The 16671-nt window shown below is 41.1% G+C and overlaps 2 protein-coding genes across 4 annotated transcripts; one reads left to right on the plus strand and one right to left on the minus strand.

The window, feature by feature from the left end:
• Positions 1-1697: 1697 nt before the first annotated feature.
• slc5a6b (solute carrier family 5 member 6) lies at positions 1698-12496 on the minus strand. Of its 3 annotated transcripts, XM_040136547.1 has the most exons (17): positions 12386-12496; positions 12006-12091; positions 10455-10914; positions 10277-10342; positions 9822-9873; positions 9662-9729; positions 9003-9157; positions 7943-8083; positions 6620-6749; positions 6191-6279; positions 5527-5639; positions 5364-5434; positions 5194-5280; positions 3463-3635; positions 3274-3380; positions 3038-3159; positions 1698-2493 (listed from the first exon to the last, which is right to left on the minus strand). In XM_040136547.1, the coding sequence occupies exons 3-17, from the start codon at positions 10800-10802 to the stop codon at positions 2347-2349; spliced, it is 1869 nt and encodes a 622-aa protein (XP_039992481.1). In that variant the 5' UTR covers positions 10803-10914; positions 12006-12091; positions 12386-12496; the 3' UTR covers positions 1698-2346. The 3 variants fall into 3 exon arrangements, with proteins under 3 accessions (XP_039992481.1, XP_039992482.1, XP_039992480.1); XM_040136548.1 differs by lacking the exons at positions 12006-12091; positions 12386-12496 and adding an exon at positions 11397-11681; XM_040136546.1 differs by lacking the exon at positions 12006-12091 and having other exon boundaries at positions 1699-2493.
• Positions 12497-12700: 204 nt separating this feature from the next.
• On the plus strand, positions 12701-16603 carry cenpo (centromere protein O). The gene is made up of 6 exons (XM_040136554.1): positions 12701-12818; positions 12974-13131; positions 14587-14737; positions 14940-15211; positions 16158-16317; positions 16457-16603. The coding sequence occupies exons 1-6, from the start codon at positions 12776-12778 to the stop codon at positions 16564-16566; spliced, it is 894 nt and encodes a 297-aa protein (XP_039992488.1). The 5' UTR covers positions 12701-12775; the 3' UTR covers positions 16567-16603.
• Positions 16604-16671: the final 68 nt, after the last annotated feature.

Raw genomic sequence — 16671 nt, forward strand, 5'->3', positions numbered from 1 at the left:
TTAATATGTGGCAGGCAAAAGTCCAAAATTATGCACACTGTATTAGTGGAAACCTCATCAAATGTGAATGAGATCTTATTTCCGGTTCATAGAAGAATTCTGACAAAAACTCACATTTGTTTTATTAGAAAATAGCCCTGATACTTGATTTTTGGACAAAATCAATTGAAAAAAACTGGAGTACTGTATTACCAAAATATTGCTACATACATATGGTAACATACAGTGTTACCATACAATGTAACACTGTACTCCCAGAGATGATTAAATGTAAACACTATATTACATCTGCACAACCTGGGTCTGACCAAATGAGTTCATATGTACCAGATATACCGATATACAGGTAACTAAATGATGGCTTTTGGAAAACGACTGTACAACCCACAATCATTAAAAAAAATCATTATATGACTGTGTTTATTGCTCTACAACACCATTTTGGCCAGGTGTCTCTTGTAAAGAGGGAATGTATCTTAACAGAGATCCTGGTTAAATTAAGCTTAAATCAAGAGTAGGTCAAAACCTAGTATATGGCTGGATTGCCTTTGCTTCTCTCCTCGTCGCTGTGCTCACATATACGTCGTCTGACAAAATCACCATACACGAGTTAAAGACCACAGCTGTGTTGTGATTTCGGCTATATTTACCTGTAAAATGATCACTAAGAGAAAAAGTTAGACGCTCATTCTGTGTCAGCTGCCGTGGGGTCAACTGAATGAGGTGGATAGAGAGGTGATCCTGTGGAGGGAAAGCCCGACCTCGTGCTCGCGGGGTAATACTGGCAACTCTCCTCTATGGAAAGTAGCTAAGGTTGGTCCAAAAAGTCTCGAGAGTTTTTGGGGAGTGAAAAGTCGGTAAATCTAGCTACAAAGGCACTAAGTTGGCAACACTGCCTGTAAACGCCCCCCTCCCGATGATGCAAATGTACACCGTTTGCACCAATTCATTTTGAAAGAGCAACGCCCCATATAGGAAACTCAGCACTCAGTCACGCAGCATTCGGCTGACCAATTGTGTAACTTCAGTCAGTCAGTCAGTCAGTCAGTCACGGACATGTGAGTTTAAACGGCTGGATCAAAGTTGAGGTCCAGCCAAAAATTTAAAAAAAATGTAGATGACATTTAAGGGCTTAACACAGTCCTGAGTTTTAGTCTTTTTCTGTCTCATAATATTAATATTGGTAAACACAGTACTAAAACAACAAACCAATGAACAACTAATTATACTATTTTTGTGGCATAAAATGATCAAATTGAATAATTTTGGATATTGTTATATCAGCCATGAGTAACTTTGCTTTGACGATGTACCTAGAACAGTCACAAATTAAATATTAGCAAGGATTAAATAAAACTAGCTGACCCAGTCATCTAGCCTTAGATCTTACAGCAAATAGTAAATGTGCATGCAAATAAATGTCTTTAAGTGTGTATATATCAATGAAGGGCTCTGTTTAGCCATGACATTTAGCAAATATTAATTGCTATGAATTAATTGTGCAAGAAAGCTCATTGTTCATTTTTAATCTTGGAAACTGTACTTTAACAATAAATAAATTCACAAAATCTTAACTAAAGGTCTTCTTAGTAGCTTTGACTCAGAAAAAAGGACCTTGTGATAAGATCTTTTTTGTTGTTGTTTGTTTGAAAAAAAAACAAACTACTACGATTTTCTTTATTGTTCAGTCGTAGAAAAATAAAATAAGGAGAAAACTATGGAAAGGATCAACTACAAAATTTTTAATCCTTTTCATAAAAAGTTTATTTCTGTTTCATTTGCATTAGTCAAAATTCACTCATACATTCTTAAAAAATTCGGCAATATTATCTCACAAGAGTATGACACAGGACCATTGAGTTGAAGTAGTGCTAAAACAGTCAAGTACAGTATATACAGTGGGAAATACTGGTGTAAAACATTTTTAGTTGTTCTAGAGTTCACTGGACCTTAATTCTCAAAAAAGCAGTGTAGTGCTGTATTTTCACATGTATACCTGCACTTACCCAACTGAATGTGAATCAGTGATCGTGTACCTGTGAACGTGATTATCTGTAAAACAGATATCGGCTCATCTGCACATCCTGCTGTAAGCTGCAAGTCTTTACTGGAAGACATGAAGATGCCAGTAGATTTAAAACAAAAAACAAAAAACAAAAAACAAAAAAACAACAACATGTTGACTACACATTGTTTAGGATTTACCTCACTGCAGCATTTCACAGTGCAAAATTGAATTACATCGTTCACAACAAAGCAACAAGTCAACAGTATACAAATGTGTTTTTTGCGCTTTGTGTAAAGACGTTTTAACCGTTTTCTAGCTTCACAGGAGAAACTGCGATATCACACAGCTGTTTCATGCTCCACGTTAGTTGTGTGAGCATCAGGAAGACAACTCTCTGTCTCTTCCTGTGATGGTCCGTCCTCTCGTTGGAAGGCCAAACCGTTGCTTTCTTTGTGTTGTAGGGGCTGCCGTTGTCGTGATGAGAGCTATAAGGAAAATTTTAAAAAAAGGAATAAAGAAGGACGGATTAAATAACTGATTTTATCTACTATTCATAACCAGTACTTAAACGCTACAGGTTTCTGTTCATCAGCATGCTTACATGCTCACAATTCAAAATTTATTACAATTTATTCCTCACGGATCTTGAATATCAGTTGCAAATTTTATGGTAAATCATCCAAAAATTATAAAGATATTTCACTCGAAAAAAAAATCTGTGGTGATCTTTTTGTGCTGAGCACTGCAGACTCTCCACTCTCAAAACTGATCTTAAAATCAGGGATTAAATAATAGTGTGTTGCCAACTACAGTCTAATGTTACGTGTCTCAGTATGCTGTTTAGTTACAAAAGTGGACGACTGCTACTAACTTCTGACCTTTTTTCCCCACATGATGAGGAACAGCTCACATTACGAATTACATGATTATAATTGATTACTGTGTTTAATTTAATGGCAGGAATTATTATGTCTGAGGGGATTCAAATGTGTTGCTCACTCTGTAATTAAACTGCATCATTTCACTTACAGTCTGTCCCAGAGGAGTCACACAGCAGAGCTTCTTTTTGAGGTGTTCAGGGAGAAAACAAAGCACTTTCCCTAACAAGGGATAGATTGTGCCTGGTGGCACATCCTCTTCTTTCATGGGGCCTTAGTAGAAAACACATACATTTGAACATTTTAAAAGTTAGACTGACTGTAAACTGACTGTAAAGAAAAGTTCCGGACTATAGAGATCATGCGTAAATGTAAGAACTGGCCTACCTGTGAGAAAGCTGATGATCACGCCTACTAGAATGACTGTGAAGCAGTTAAATGCACTGTACCACATGTATGACAGGGAATAAAAGCTCTTCAATCGAGAGGGTCGGCTAAAGAACAAAGAGAGATGATTACCTTGGGAAATGGCAACAGTAAAAACAAAACACAGTGTGCTGTCTGTGCGATTTATACCTCAGAGTGACATTGCTGAGTGCAGTGTGAATGGCAGTAGTTGTGTTGTCTGACAGCAGGATGACTCCGCAGTCAGGTGGCAGCGGCCTCGCGCCGGAGCTACGAGTGAAGATGCTCCCGATGCCGACCCAGAAAGCCACAACCAGACCGGTGCCCAGACCCGCCAGCGCACCCTGGAGACAACAGGAGAACAAAAACTTAACAAGGGTACAGGAGGGATGATGACTAATTTGAACTATCATGACAGTGGTTTCCAACATGGGGGTTGTTTCCCCACAACGGGTCCCAGATAAATCTGAGGGGTCCAAAAATTATTGGGATATTCACATGTGCAAACTCAAAGACTGGACAAGAGGCAGGATTCCAGTCATCGGTCAGGTTTTCATCCAAATTTAGCCTAAACAGGATTGCAAAGAAATTTGCAGAAGAAACTGCAAATCGATGCATGTTTCCATCTTATGCAAATACTAGGAGTTAGGCAAATTGAGATAAACAGCCGGTGGCGCTAATTCTCCGGGATGATGCTGTGAAACCACTCGAGAAGAAGTGGGCACAACCAAATGATGTAGTTCAAAGATCACCAGTCAAACCGTAAGGAAACAAAAATGATATGGAACCTGACGGAAATATGGCATTTACGTTTGTTTTTCATATATTCATTTGAGGAACGTTAGTCTCATTGGTCCACGCAGATCTGATGTTTTGGTCTGCTCCTCAGTGGAGCAGAAGCTTCAGTGGACGTTTAAGTCCAATTCTTCATCCACGTCATGATTTAGTCACTAAGTTTGTTTCCACTTTACCTTGTGGCATTTTGCATTTGTCAGCTCAAAAACCGTTAACTGATATCTGAACTTTTTTCAAATTTCCACACCATCAGTCAGTCCAACGCGCAGTAAAACAGGTGGATAGAAAAACTTACTGTGAACAGGACCTCGCCACACATTCTCACAAGCTGAGAATTTTTTAGCTTTATGCAAATTGTCCTCTGATACATAGGAAGGGCAAACAATAGCACTTGTTATCTCTACCCACACAACTTAGGCACAGTTACCAGCTCGAACACTGATACAGGACTGCAGGGCAATTAGGAGTCATTGTTGTATTATACAATTTCAATGACCAGTTTTGTAAAGTAAATATATCGCAAAGCTACAGGCCATTAGGTACACAATTTAAAACCCAGCAGCATTTAGCACTGTTTTGACAACGTCGGCAAATACCCTACTGTTCTGATGCAAGTATGTAAATTATGTGATAATCAAACCAATGAGTTACAGACTCTTGAGAAGCAAGAGACAGACTTTTCTACATTTGAATCCATGTTTAAATGGGGGGGGCAAAAAAAAAAATCAAGACGGAATAGTTGAGAAGGAAATGTGTCACATTAGTTGAACTCACAGCTCATACTAAGCCCATAACTTGTGGGGACTTAATACACATTACTTAATTTTAAGCTGTCACAAGCCAGAATGTTGGACAGCGCTGCTGTAAGAAGTTTCTTTTCAAAACTCATTAGTGTTTAGTTAGTGACTAACTTGTTTTATGGAATCCAAATACTGGGTGTTTTAATTCCATTTTATGATTAAATTATTGTATTATTATATTAAAAAGGTAATCATTTATATCATGATAATTATGAAAGTAAGCATAGCAGTAATATAGCAAGATTATACCGTATATATTGTCTCATGACTAACAAGATGGCAGATCTCATGATGATGATCAACTTACAGTAGAGTTGGCCCAGGGGAAGAACATCCCGAGAGAAAACAGACCGAGTATAGGACCGCCAACCATCCCGAAGATTTTTAGAGCCACCTGGAGTTTAAACATAATAATAATCAGCACAAATAGAGGGAGAGATGTTGGTTACTCTTGGATCATGCAACCTGCGAGCTTACCTGGAGAACTGAATCACCCATTAGGTGAGTGAGATAGGCCATGGCCAGACACAGCAGCCCATAGGACATCGCTTATCGAGGAGGCAAAAGTTGAAACAGGTGCGTCATTCACTATGCAGCTCAGTTTCACGCATTCCTGGACTTAAAGCTTCAGGGGGCTCACCTAAGGCTTTGGACAGCAGGGTTGCTCTGGCCTCTGTCATGGCGCGGAAATGTGGTTTGATGAGGTCTTCCATTGTCACCGTGGCCAAGGAGTTAAAGGCAGAGGAGATGGTGCTGTACGGGGAAAGCAAAAAAAAAAAGAAAAAAGAAAAAAGAAAAATTTTAGAGAGGTTTTACAGAGGTCTGTGGTGCTGTTACATTAGACTGCATTGGTTCTAGCCAGGTGTGCCTAATAAAGATATAGACATGCAGAGATAAAGAACAATAATCAGTGAAATCTAACCAATACAATAACACAGGCGAAAGATGATAAAGTGCAACAGCAAACCTGTATTCGGGGTAACTTTTACTCAAGTCAAAACATGTCACTGACCTCTGTGACTTCATCTGGGTCAAGACTCAACACCTGAAATGTGAAAAGTCCACTAAGGCGTTTTCGACCAATAAATAGTTGCACGTGGTGTTGAACTCTTTACTCTGACGCTCACAGGTTGCTTGGAATACCAGAAAAACATGCGAGGAGGAGTCGCAACCAAGTCTGATGGCTCATTGTACTAATGGGGGTCAGAGCTATGCATGTGTTGACTGATAGCGAGATACGGCAAAGCTTTATGTGCGAGCCTCACTTGTGGACGCCTGATAGCGGTTAATGTTAAGACCCATACCTGAGCGCCGCGCTGAATAAACAAGCGACAAACAGTCCGGGCAGTCCAGGCAGACCTTGCAGCATATCCATCACAAAGTATATCACCATCTGTGGGAAAACACATAATGAAACACAGTTTCCTGGAACCTTCAGTTCGATTTGCATAAATGTCTTAGTCACCAGAAACGAAACGAAAATCTAACGAACCAGTGACAGCAAAGACACCACACTGGCATAATGAGCCTAATGTCCTAGAAGGAATTATTGTAAAACAAATACGCAGCTGTAGTTTTGACGTTAGCCCTGTGTGCCCTGGAGGGTTCTTTATATACAGTGCACTCAGACAGTATTCAGACCCCTTAACTTTTTTCCACAATTTGTCATGTCAGCGCCCCGTTTGCCAGAGCATGAAGCAAGTGGCTCGGGGGACCACGGCGCTGAAACTCACCGCGTCCCGTGAGGAGGTGCCCAGGTTGTCGGAGTGATCCTCTCCGCAGTAACGTGCAAACATGACCAGCCCCATCACACAGCTGAGAGCCAGAGCCAACTGCAGGCAGGGAAACACCATGTAGCAAGACCTGCAGGGCGTTAAGAACATTTGTTTTGCTTAACGCTGTCATATCTGAGATTTTAAGAACCCTGAAAATGATATGTCAGTCAATAGTTTTTTGTTTTTAAAAAAACAAAAAACAAATAACAAACATTTTGATAAGGATCTCTTAAATTAGTTTTTAAAGAATTGTGACCTGGATGTTCACTAGAACGACAGTTGAACAAAAGTGAGCCTACAGTCCCGCCCAGTAACAGCTCTGTGAGGCTGTCACTGGGCACAGCGGTGCTTTGAGTTCAACGCTAACGTCAGAATGCTAACATGCTGATGCTTGGCGGGTAATATTTACCAGGTTCCCCATCTTAGCTTAGCGTCCTAACGTGCTGACATTCATAAATTAGCAGTAAACACAAAGTACAGCTGGGGCTGACGGGAATGTCATTACTTTTGCAAGAACTTAGTCTTAAACCTAATTACTGGATAAATTCAAATTTTGACCTCATGACGGCATTAGAGGAAGAGTTAAGGGATCGTTAAAGTTATTGGAATTTTTTATGCTAATATCTTCAAATTTCATGGCAGTTCACCCGACAGTCACTGACATATTTTACTCCGAACCAAAAACGTCAACCACGTGAACCACGAATATCGGTACATCCCCATCCATTCAATAGCTTAGATAATTCGGTCCGGGCCAAAGTGGAGTTCCAGGCGTGTCTGTGCTCTCTTACGGACAAACTAACGGTGACACTCCTTGTTCTGAGATTCCGCCGAGTTCGAGTTTTTCTTTGGCCGCACTTCTTGTGCAGCAATAGAGTTTTTAAATTTAGCCGAGCAAATGTAAACACTTTCATGAACTAGACATACTGCTGGAACCCTTTTTGAGGTGTAGGACAACTAGTAACACAAGGAAGCAGAATAGGCCATTCATTAGGTGAACCTTGAACAAAATCTTATTTACAATGCAAATTTATAGGGCAGGGTGACTCTTAACCCATGCAGAGGGGCAATACGTGTCATGCGAATAGCTGGAGGCGTTACATAATGTCCCTGTTGTACGTGTTCACAGAAGCTGACAGAAGTTTGTAGAGATTCCTTGACATCCTCTCACATTTTGTTGTGTTATTTGTTGCTTGTGCGGTGAAATGCATTTTCATTCCAAGTTCACTGTTAAGACTCTCTGCTTTAATGTCAAAAGTGAAAAATCCACGGTCTGTGTACCTGACAGCCTCCCTCTCTGTGCGCGAGCTGAGATATCTTTGGACCTGAGCCTGGTTCACTCCGTACAAGGACAGCATGAGGAAGACCCCACCAACCCCCAGAGTCCAGAAAGTGTGTCTCTCTGTGGGATCTGGGTTTAGGCTGAACACAAGAGAGAAAATACAGCACAGAGACAAGACATTTTTTTTCCCCATTATTTTATTCAGCATTTAGTAAACACACACACACATACATATACATGAATAAAAGGTTACAAGCGATGAGGTTGGTTTACAAAACATAACAGGTCAAATGCTTATATTTACATTAACTCACTGGCAGCAGAACAGAGCTAAGAAATGTTAAATATATAATATGGAACTGTTCAGGTTGTTTCTTATTGGTTTTGTTTTTTTCTTAAAGCCGATTGTTGCTCCATTGATATATTTTTTGTTAGGAGATCCAACCGTTGTGAAATACTGATCTTTTTCCTACTTTTCCAGTTTAGTAGCAGTGTTTTCTTGCTGACGGTTAGGGCTACAAGTAGGGGTGTTATGACCTGTTTTGAACATGTCTTGAGCATATCCAGATCGTCATGTACGCACAGGTAAGGGGATAATGGAAGGCTACAGCCAAGGAACAGGAATAGCGTGGTGGCTACTTCTTCCCGGCAAGGTTGTATCGGTGGACACAGCCAGAGTGCGCGTAATGTGAACTCTGTGAATAGTCTGGTGTCGCATTAGCCTTATGTCAGTATTCCTGGACAGACAAGATACTTTAACGCTTCATAATAGACCTTTAATGCAACAGAATTACAGTCACTGTAATTTACAAAGTCATAAAAAGAAGTGTAGGCACAGGTATGTATTTGAAATAATGAATCTGAACCAAGGAACCTGCAGGATTTTAGTCAAACCACAAAGCACAGTAGTTGATTTCACTAATTAGTTTCTCCTCCCTGGTAAACGTTTTTTGTTTTGGTTCTACGGCCTAAAAACTCTACCATTGTGTTTCACTGTCACTGCTCCCATCCATTCCCGACGCCGGTCACTCTCCCACACACACTACGACATGGACTTACTCGACACCGGAGATGCGGTTCCCCTCACAGACTTTCCTCCAAACTTCAGACACTCCTCCCGACTGCTGCACTCCCACCACGATGACAGCCAGCTGCCCTGCAAACATCACAACAGTCTGAAAGACGTCTGTCCAGATGACAGCCTTCAACCCACCCTGTCAGGAACGGACAAGACACATGGGAATTAATTTGGTACATGCTAGCATTAAAATGCTATATGCTGTTTAAGTAAACAATCATATCAATATTTAGCATTTAAATGAATACTTGATATATTTAAAATATAGACCTTTCTACAAGTGATACATAACATGGACATAATAATAACATTTGTGTAGGAATACCACCTTTCTGGGAGGAAATGTATTTCATTTTTGACAAAGTATTTTTAAGAGATTTTGAGTGGTAATTTGTATTTTTTTTTTCTTTTTCTTTTTTTTTCGGTAAGAGCTGAAGTCAGTCCTCATCTGTCAAGAGACATGACACTTCACACAAGAGCTGTTAGGGTAATAAAAAACAGAAAGAAAGAAAAAAAAGAGATCCGAAGACAAGTGAATGAATCAGCGTGAGTTCTGAATATGCTGCTGATTACGGTCACAGATAGCAAGTCATGAACATGAAATTAGGCTGTATGAGAGTGACTCTTACTAACAACTCACCAGTGTTGTGTATAAAGTGCACACTAGGCCAGTGGCCAGCACTGTTCCCCATAATTCAAATCCAGTAACTGAAAGAAAAGCACAGTAACACGCTGAACCACGAATCCCATCCATTCAAACTTCGCTGAGTCAGAGAGAAATATACGAATTTTTTTCGTACCTGCATTTAGTGCAAAGGCAGGAGTATACACACAAACTCCCATATAGATAACCTGTAGCCGAGCAAATAAAAAGACCAATCAGAGACTATCAACTTTACAAAAGGCAAATAAACAAAAGATTCTGAGGCTAATAAATAGATGCATTACAGGGATGCAACAAACCTATCCACCGTATTGGTATCGGGGCGATAATGACGTTATTAATATTGATAATTCGACAGTTTGGAAAAAAAATGCTTTTTTGCTTTCTTGCCGGAAGTTAAATGACAAGACAGAGAGCAGCATATGAAGCTACCACCAGCATCCTGCCCCAGAAATTGTGCGGCACAGTTAAACCACATCTTGTCATTTTTACACTTCAGTTTTTGTATGGATGAAAAAACACAAGAGGTAACGGGTGGAACTGTCATTAGGAGAGAAGAAGTCGGACTGGTGCAGCGAGTGTTGCACTCACCATCTGTAAGATGAAGGTCAAAGTTCCGCAGATACGCACTGATTTGCTGAAGCGCATTTCAAGATACTGTGACACAAAACAACATGAAAACTGTAGGTCAAGAAGGGAACACACACCTTAAATATGAACTAATTTAAATCCAGTACAACTGGAAAAAATTAAAACAGCTTGAACACACCTGGTAAGCGCTGGAGACTCGCAGTCTGTACAACACTGGAATGAAGACATGTGCTGGAATGAAGAGGCCCAGGACGTAAGCACAGCCGATGAACCAGTACTGAGTACCGTGGGTGTATATCTCTGCCGGTATGCCTATGATCGCCACGGCGGACTGGAATGAGGCGATGAGCGACAGGGAAACAGGGAGACAGCTCATGCTCCGGTCTGCCAACAAGAACTCCTGCGTGGTCCGCTGACGCCCACCAGACAGGGCATAGTACATGCCGATGCCCAAAGAGGCAGCGAGCAAAACGGCAAATATCACATAGTCCACCACCGTGAAGTGCTTCCTGTCGGACGGGTCCATTGCGATTGTCTCCTGGCTGCAGTTGGGGAGGTTTTCTTCCTCCTGCAGTCGCACAGTCAGACGGATGGGAAACGTCTTTGTCCACACCCATCAGTCAGGAGAGTCCAGCAGCCTTGAAGAAAGTGAAAACACTGATTAAATGTATCTGTGTGTGTGAGAAAGCATGCTCAAACGCCTTATTCTCAAAAACAAATCACTTAACTGTAGGGCTGCAACTAACCATTACTTTCACTGTTGATTATTATTTTAAGCAAAAATCCCAAATATTTGCTGGTTGCAGTTTCTCATATTTGAGGATTTTGTGCTTCTCTTTGTTGTACATGACAATTACCTGAATATTTCTAGGTTTTGGACTGATGGTCCAACAAAATAAGATATTTAAAAGACATTACGTTGGGCTGTGGCACATTCTGAACAGGCAAATTTCACAATTTGCTAACATAGAGACAAAACGATTAATCGATAATGAAAATAAGTGTTAGTTGCAGCCCTGATTCTTTTGCCTGACCCGGTTTTTCTGACAGATTCCTAACTTCCCAGATAATACAGATAGAAGGTGAAACAGCTGGCACCTTTGCCGTCGCCTAAACTGACCTGTTTGCTGCAGAAAAGCATTGTTGCACGAGACAACCTCCTGTCTGTGAAATGGGACTCAGTGTAGACAAATCAAGGTCACACAACTTCTGTGTCAGCTCTCCCGTAATTATCCGGATCCAAAAATACTGAGTGATGCTTTGGAAATGTGAAGGGGAGGTGTCCCGCTACTCTGCCCTCCAAAGAGAGTGCAGCCGAGGGATTTGCAGGTCAGAGTTATCAAAGCATTGCCAGCCGTGGTGGACAGAGGTTTCTAAATTTGTTTTCTAACCTTTTATCCCCTGGGATTATTCAATTGTAGTTCTTTTTTTTTTTTTGCTTTGCACATATTAAAAATCTGTAAATTAATCCTATTATAAATCAAGGCAGACAGTCTTTTTGGATTGTTGCATCACCACTATCATCCCATGCCCTCAAACCAGGACTGCTTCTTGATTAATCTGACAGTTTCTCCTAAATGTTAGCAAATAGTTAAATGTGCCCCCTTGCAACTTCCCCAGAGCCCGTGGTAACATCTTCAGACGTCTTCTCGCGTCCGATCAACAGGATGTAACCCAGGGATATTCAATTTACGAAAGTGAGAAACCGAGAGAAGCAGCAAATCCTCACATCCGAGAAGCTGGAGAAGAGCGAAAGACCAAAACCCACAGGTGGACCACAGGAGACAGCACACAGCACAAGCTGACTGTGAAGTACTGCAGAGAGGGGAATGGCGCAAGAACATTTCAGTGACTTTTACTTCCCTAGAAGACGCTGCTGTGGGGACCTCAGCCATACTAGTTATAAAAATTAAAAAAAAATAAAACAACTAATGGTGATATTTCTCTGTCGAGTCAAGTCAAATGCGGCTATTTACACAGTTGACCCTCAAGTATCTGACAAAAAGCTGCTTAAGTCAGCTGAATGTGAGGCAACGTGAACATGAAATAAACTTTGGATTTAAAAAAAAAAAAAAAGTAGACAGATCATATTACACGGGGCAGACTCACCTTCACATACCAGCACTGCTGTCATCCGGGCGAGGCAGTGGCACCATGCTTTGTTTTTGTTTTTTTTAACTGAGCCACGTTCAAGCAAGTGCAACGTTAGCCAGAGTAAAGAGCAAAGCCCAAGCCCGAGCGCCGCGGACGCGTTTTCCGGGCAAGAAGAACGCTTATCTGACGATCTCCTCGGCGGTGATCTTAAAGTTATCGAGTAACTCGCCGCCTGCTCCCCGTCCACGGCGCCATGTGATCGCGGGCTGTGTTGAATGTGCTTCCGGGCCGGGGTTGACGCGGCGTTGCGACGACAGTGACGCCTGGAGCCGCCAAAATCAAAAAAACAAAACAAAAACCCGCAGCTCGTAGAGACCACTTACAAACTACCAGACACAAACACACATGGAGAAACTTGGCAAAAATATGGAGGGGGCGACTACGAAAGGTAACTGAGACCGCGGGACAGCTACAGTGCTTGCGAGGGAGGTTGTTGTGACGCTGCGTTAGCTAGTGCTAGCATTTTGTTAGCCCATTTCTGTCCGTTTGAGAGCTGTGTTTATTTTTTGTCTGTCTGTTTTGTTTGTTTTTGTTTATCCACAGGCGTTCTGGGTCACCTGAGTCAGCTGGAAGTTGAGGCGAGGAGCCGTAAAACTCATCCTCATCCGCAGCAGCGGAGTCGCGTGAAGGAGCTGAAGGCGGAAGCGGAGGCGCTGATGACCCAGAGAGACCAGCTGAAGGCGGAGATACAGACCCACAAGGTGATCCAGGAGCTGTCTGGAGATCACGGTTTAGTTTAGTTTTTTTTTTTTTGGGGTTAAGATATGACGCTCAAGTCACCTGTGCCACAAAGGACGCACTGACACGCACCCAGTTGCCAGTTTATTAGGGATGGCTAAAGCTACCTGGCTAAAGCTAATACAGAATTCCTGCAATAAATCCCAACCCCCACGAAAGTCATAAAGTTCAGTTTTTATTTAAACAGTTTGAAGAGCAACGCTAGTGAATTGTCGCTCATTTCATGTTCTTTTGTGGTTTTGGACACGTGTCTCTGTCCGTCCCACCAATAGCAATGAGCATTACACTAAATATTAAAGCCTACAACCATGACCACTCGGTTGAGTCGACACCCCGGCTTAGCCAGGGCATAGCTTCCGTAGGAGGATGGACAGGCAGACTAAATGAAGTGTGCCAAATGGGAAAGAATGAACCGCAAACAGAAACATTTAAGAAAAACAAAACAAAACCACACACCAATTAGAAATAATGTCTTATCCCCATAAAACGAATAAAAATGAAACAGAAAAGTTAATGTTGTGTCATAAAGGAACTGTTATTGTGAATCTTGTGATATACTCACCTGTTGTTCGTTCTGTATTTTTGCCTTGTTGTTTTTGTTTGTTTCGTTTCTGTCTCACTGCTGCAGCTGCATTGTTAAGATCATTTTTGCAAAAGACTGTGAGTGAGTAAAAAAGAGACCTCCATGAAGTTAGGATTTATTACAGATGCTGATGTATTCGATTGATTAGTTAGATAGATCATTTTGCATTTAGATATATCTAGTTGTACCTAACAAACTGGCAAATATAAGCATAAGCAGCTTTTCATAGCTGTAACCACTAGATGTCATAGCCAACTAGAAACATAAAGCTTTGAACTGTATCCAGTACTGTGCAAAAAACTTTAGTCAGGTAGTGTAAAGTGATGATGCTTTTAACAGTAATAGTTCTTACTTATCAATTAACTTCATACAAAGTCCAGTAAACAGAAAATAACTAAATCAAATCAATATTTGGTTTGACCACCTTTTGCCTTTCAAACAGCACCAGTTCTCCTCCGTACACTTGCATACAGTTTTTCATGGTACTTGCCAGGTAGGTTGTTCAAAGCATCTTGTAGAAGTTGCCACAGTCCTTCCGTGGATTTAGTCTGTCTCAGCATCTTCTGTCTCTTCATGTGATCCCAGACTGATGATGTAGACATCAGGGCTCTGCTGGGAGGCCAAACCATCTGCTGCAGGACTCCGTGTTCTTCTCGTCAGTAAATTGCAATAAACTGCACAGTTAAAGTTGAGTGTATAGCTGTCGATGCGTCATAGCGACTGTATGTATCATCTGAGCAAACTAAAACGTCGCCATTTGTATTGCTAACTTTATTTATTATGCTGCATTGCATGCTGATGACTTGTTGCTACTGGTTACACTGTCCTGCTACAGAGTCTTCAGAAACTGAGGATGTCTATGGACAAACAGCGGACAAATGAAGAGGAGGAGGAAATGGATGAAGACTCAGAGAACTCACAACTACTGCAGCTGATGGCCAGTCATACGCATCTTAGAGATCTTCTGCATGCTCATCACCTCATTGGTACTGACTACCAGCCCATTTATTATCTTTTATTTGACAGTGAGATGTTGTCATTAAAGCCATCCATATATATGTGCGTGTGTGTGTGTGTGTGTGTGTGTGTGTGTGTGTGTGTGTGTGTGTGTCCTACATATCTAAGATTCTTTATCAGTCTGTCTTAACCTTCTCCTCACCCTCTCCGTTTATTTGCCGATGTCACTAGGTGGGTACGACATCATAAAGACTCGTCAAGGTAGAGGTGTGTGCGTGTCCGTCGGGACGGCCTATGAGGGCGTCTACTTAGACACCTACAACCTGGAGATAGACCTGAAGCCAATGCTGAGGATCGGTCGCCATAACATTCCCCCGTTCATCCCCCTGAACAGCCTCGCTGAGCGGAGCGACATGCAGACGAACATGAGGGCTTTTCTGGACACCCTCAGCCGGCACCTCAACGCCTTTGCCGGTCGCAAGCAGCAGCTGAAGTTTGTTAAGGTGCAAGGGTTTGCTTTTTGTGTGTGTGTGTGTGTGTGTGTGTGTGTGTGTGTGTGTGTGTGTGTGTGTGTGTGTGTGTGTGTGTGTGTGTGTGTGTGTGTGTGTGTGTGTTTCAAATAGTATCTCATTAAACGTCTCAGAGTAGTTGCATTCGTGACTGTGGATTCCACCACCTTCAAATATAAAACAAATAGGCTGAGACAGGTTTATTTACATACAGTCAGCTGTCATTTACCGTATGGTGAAATTTGTCATAAAAATAAGTGAGAAATCTGACCCTGTACTGGATTATTTTTGGAGTTTAAAAAAAAAAAATCCCATATAATTATGTTGGCTGATAATTGTTTCCTACATAAGCATACTGTGACATAATCGTTTTTGGTAAGGTTTGCTCCGATTTTGTTATGAAAAAGTTAATGATGATGTACAGAGGCTAGAAGACGATACAATACAACTGTTGAATAATACACTTTATTATCAAAGCTTTAAGTTAAAGTAAATAAAACAGTGCTTTATAGGTAGGACAATTAATTGACTAGTCAGTCAGTATTCATCTCTGATAGTAAAGAGGATGTCTTTTGGGTTTTGCAGCTTTTGCCCTCCAGTACAGTATATCAACCCAATCAAACCCTCTGAGACAATATACCCTTGTACTGTTGTGGTGTTGAGCAGTAAAAATTGTACATTTTTGGTCAATGAACAATGTTTTTTGCATGTTTTTGAACAATTCACAGATTTTTAAAGACATGGAAATGATCAGTTTTTCTCTGTGTATTATTTATGGCTCTGTAGGCCAAGAAACATTCGACTGGTTTTGGTGTTCAGGACTATTATCGCAGTTTGATCATCTCTCAGGAAGTAGAACTATGATGACGGTAATAGGAATGCAAGCTAATTGTTCTCAAATAATATTACACTGACCCTTGTCCTCCCGCCGCTTTTATAGGAGCAACAGAAGTCCGTCGAAGTGATGGAGAGTAATGTCTTGTGTTCGATACTGGTGCTGATGTTCACTGTGCCGAGAGAGAAGACTGCTGTTCTCTGCACGCTGGACTACACTGACCACACCAGATGCCTTCCCACAAGAGTCCACTTTGAATGTGAAGGTAGGAGCGTTAACTCCTTCAGATAGCCATGTATCTGTATCAGTGTATATACAGATGTATAAATCTGTATATATACATAAATAGATTATAGTGTGTGTGTTTATTTATTTTTTTATTTATTTTTTTAATTGTTTTGCAGACAAGGAGCTTCCTGATTCTCCAGAGTGGAAGAAAAACTGCAGTTTACTGATGGAGACTCCAGTGCACAAAGCTTTAACAACCATGAAAAAGATGGGGAATATTGTTTAATCTACTCTACGAAACTGAGCACTGTTTTTACATGTAATGAAAAAATATGTACATATTTCATTCTTTTTTTTTTTCCTCGATGTTGCAAACGCTGAGCTGTCAGTA

Source organism: Xiphias gladius, chromosome 10, assembly GCF_016859285.1.
Source record: "Xiphias gladius isolate SHS-SW01 ecotype Sanya breed wild chromosome 10, ASM1685928v1, whole genome shotgun sequence".
NCBI lineage: Eukaryota > Metazoa > Chordata > Actinopteri > Istiophoriformes > Xiphiidae > Xiphias > Xiphias gladius.

What these genes read in the sequence shown, in the direction of transcription:
- cenpo (XM_040136554.1), top strand. Translation starts at nt 12,776, where the DNA reads ATGGAGAAACTTGGCAAAAATATGGAGGGGGCGACTACGAAAG. An exon ending in CGGAGATACAGACCCACAAG is followed by an intron (nt 13,132 to 14,586) that starts GTGATCCAGGAG and finishes GTCCTGCTACAG; the next exon opens with AGTCTTCAGAAACTGAGGAT. An exon ending in AGTCCACTTTGAATGTGAAG is followed by an intron (nt 16,318 to 16,456) that starts GTAGGAGCGTTA and finishes ATTGTTTTGCAG; the next exon opens with ACAAGGAGCTTCCTGATTCT.
- slc5a6b (XM_040136547.1), bottom strand. Translation starts at nt 10,802, where the DNA reads ATGGACCCGTCCGACAGGAAGCACTTCACGGTGGTGGACTATGTGATA. An exon ending in TGACCTTCATCTTACAGATG is followed by an intron (nt 9,874 to 10,276) that starts GTGAGTGCAACA and finishes GCTCGGCTACAG; the next exon opens with GTTATCTATATGGGAGTTTG. An exon ending in GCACCTCCTCACGGGACGCG is followed by an intron (nt 6,280 to 6,619) that starts GTGAGTTTCAGC and finishes GTTTTCCCACAG; the next exon opens with ATGGTGATATACTTTGTGAT.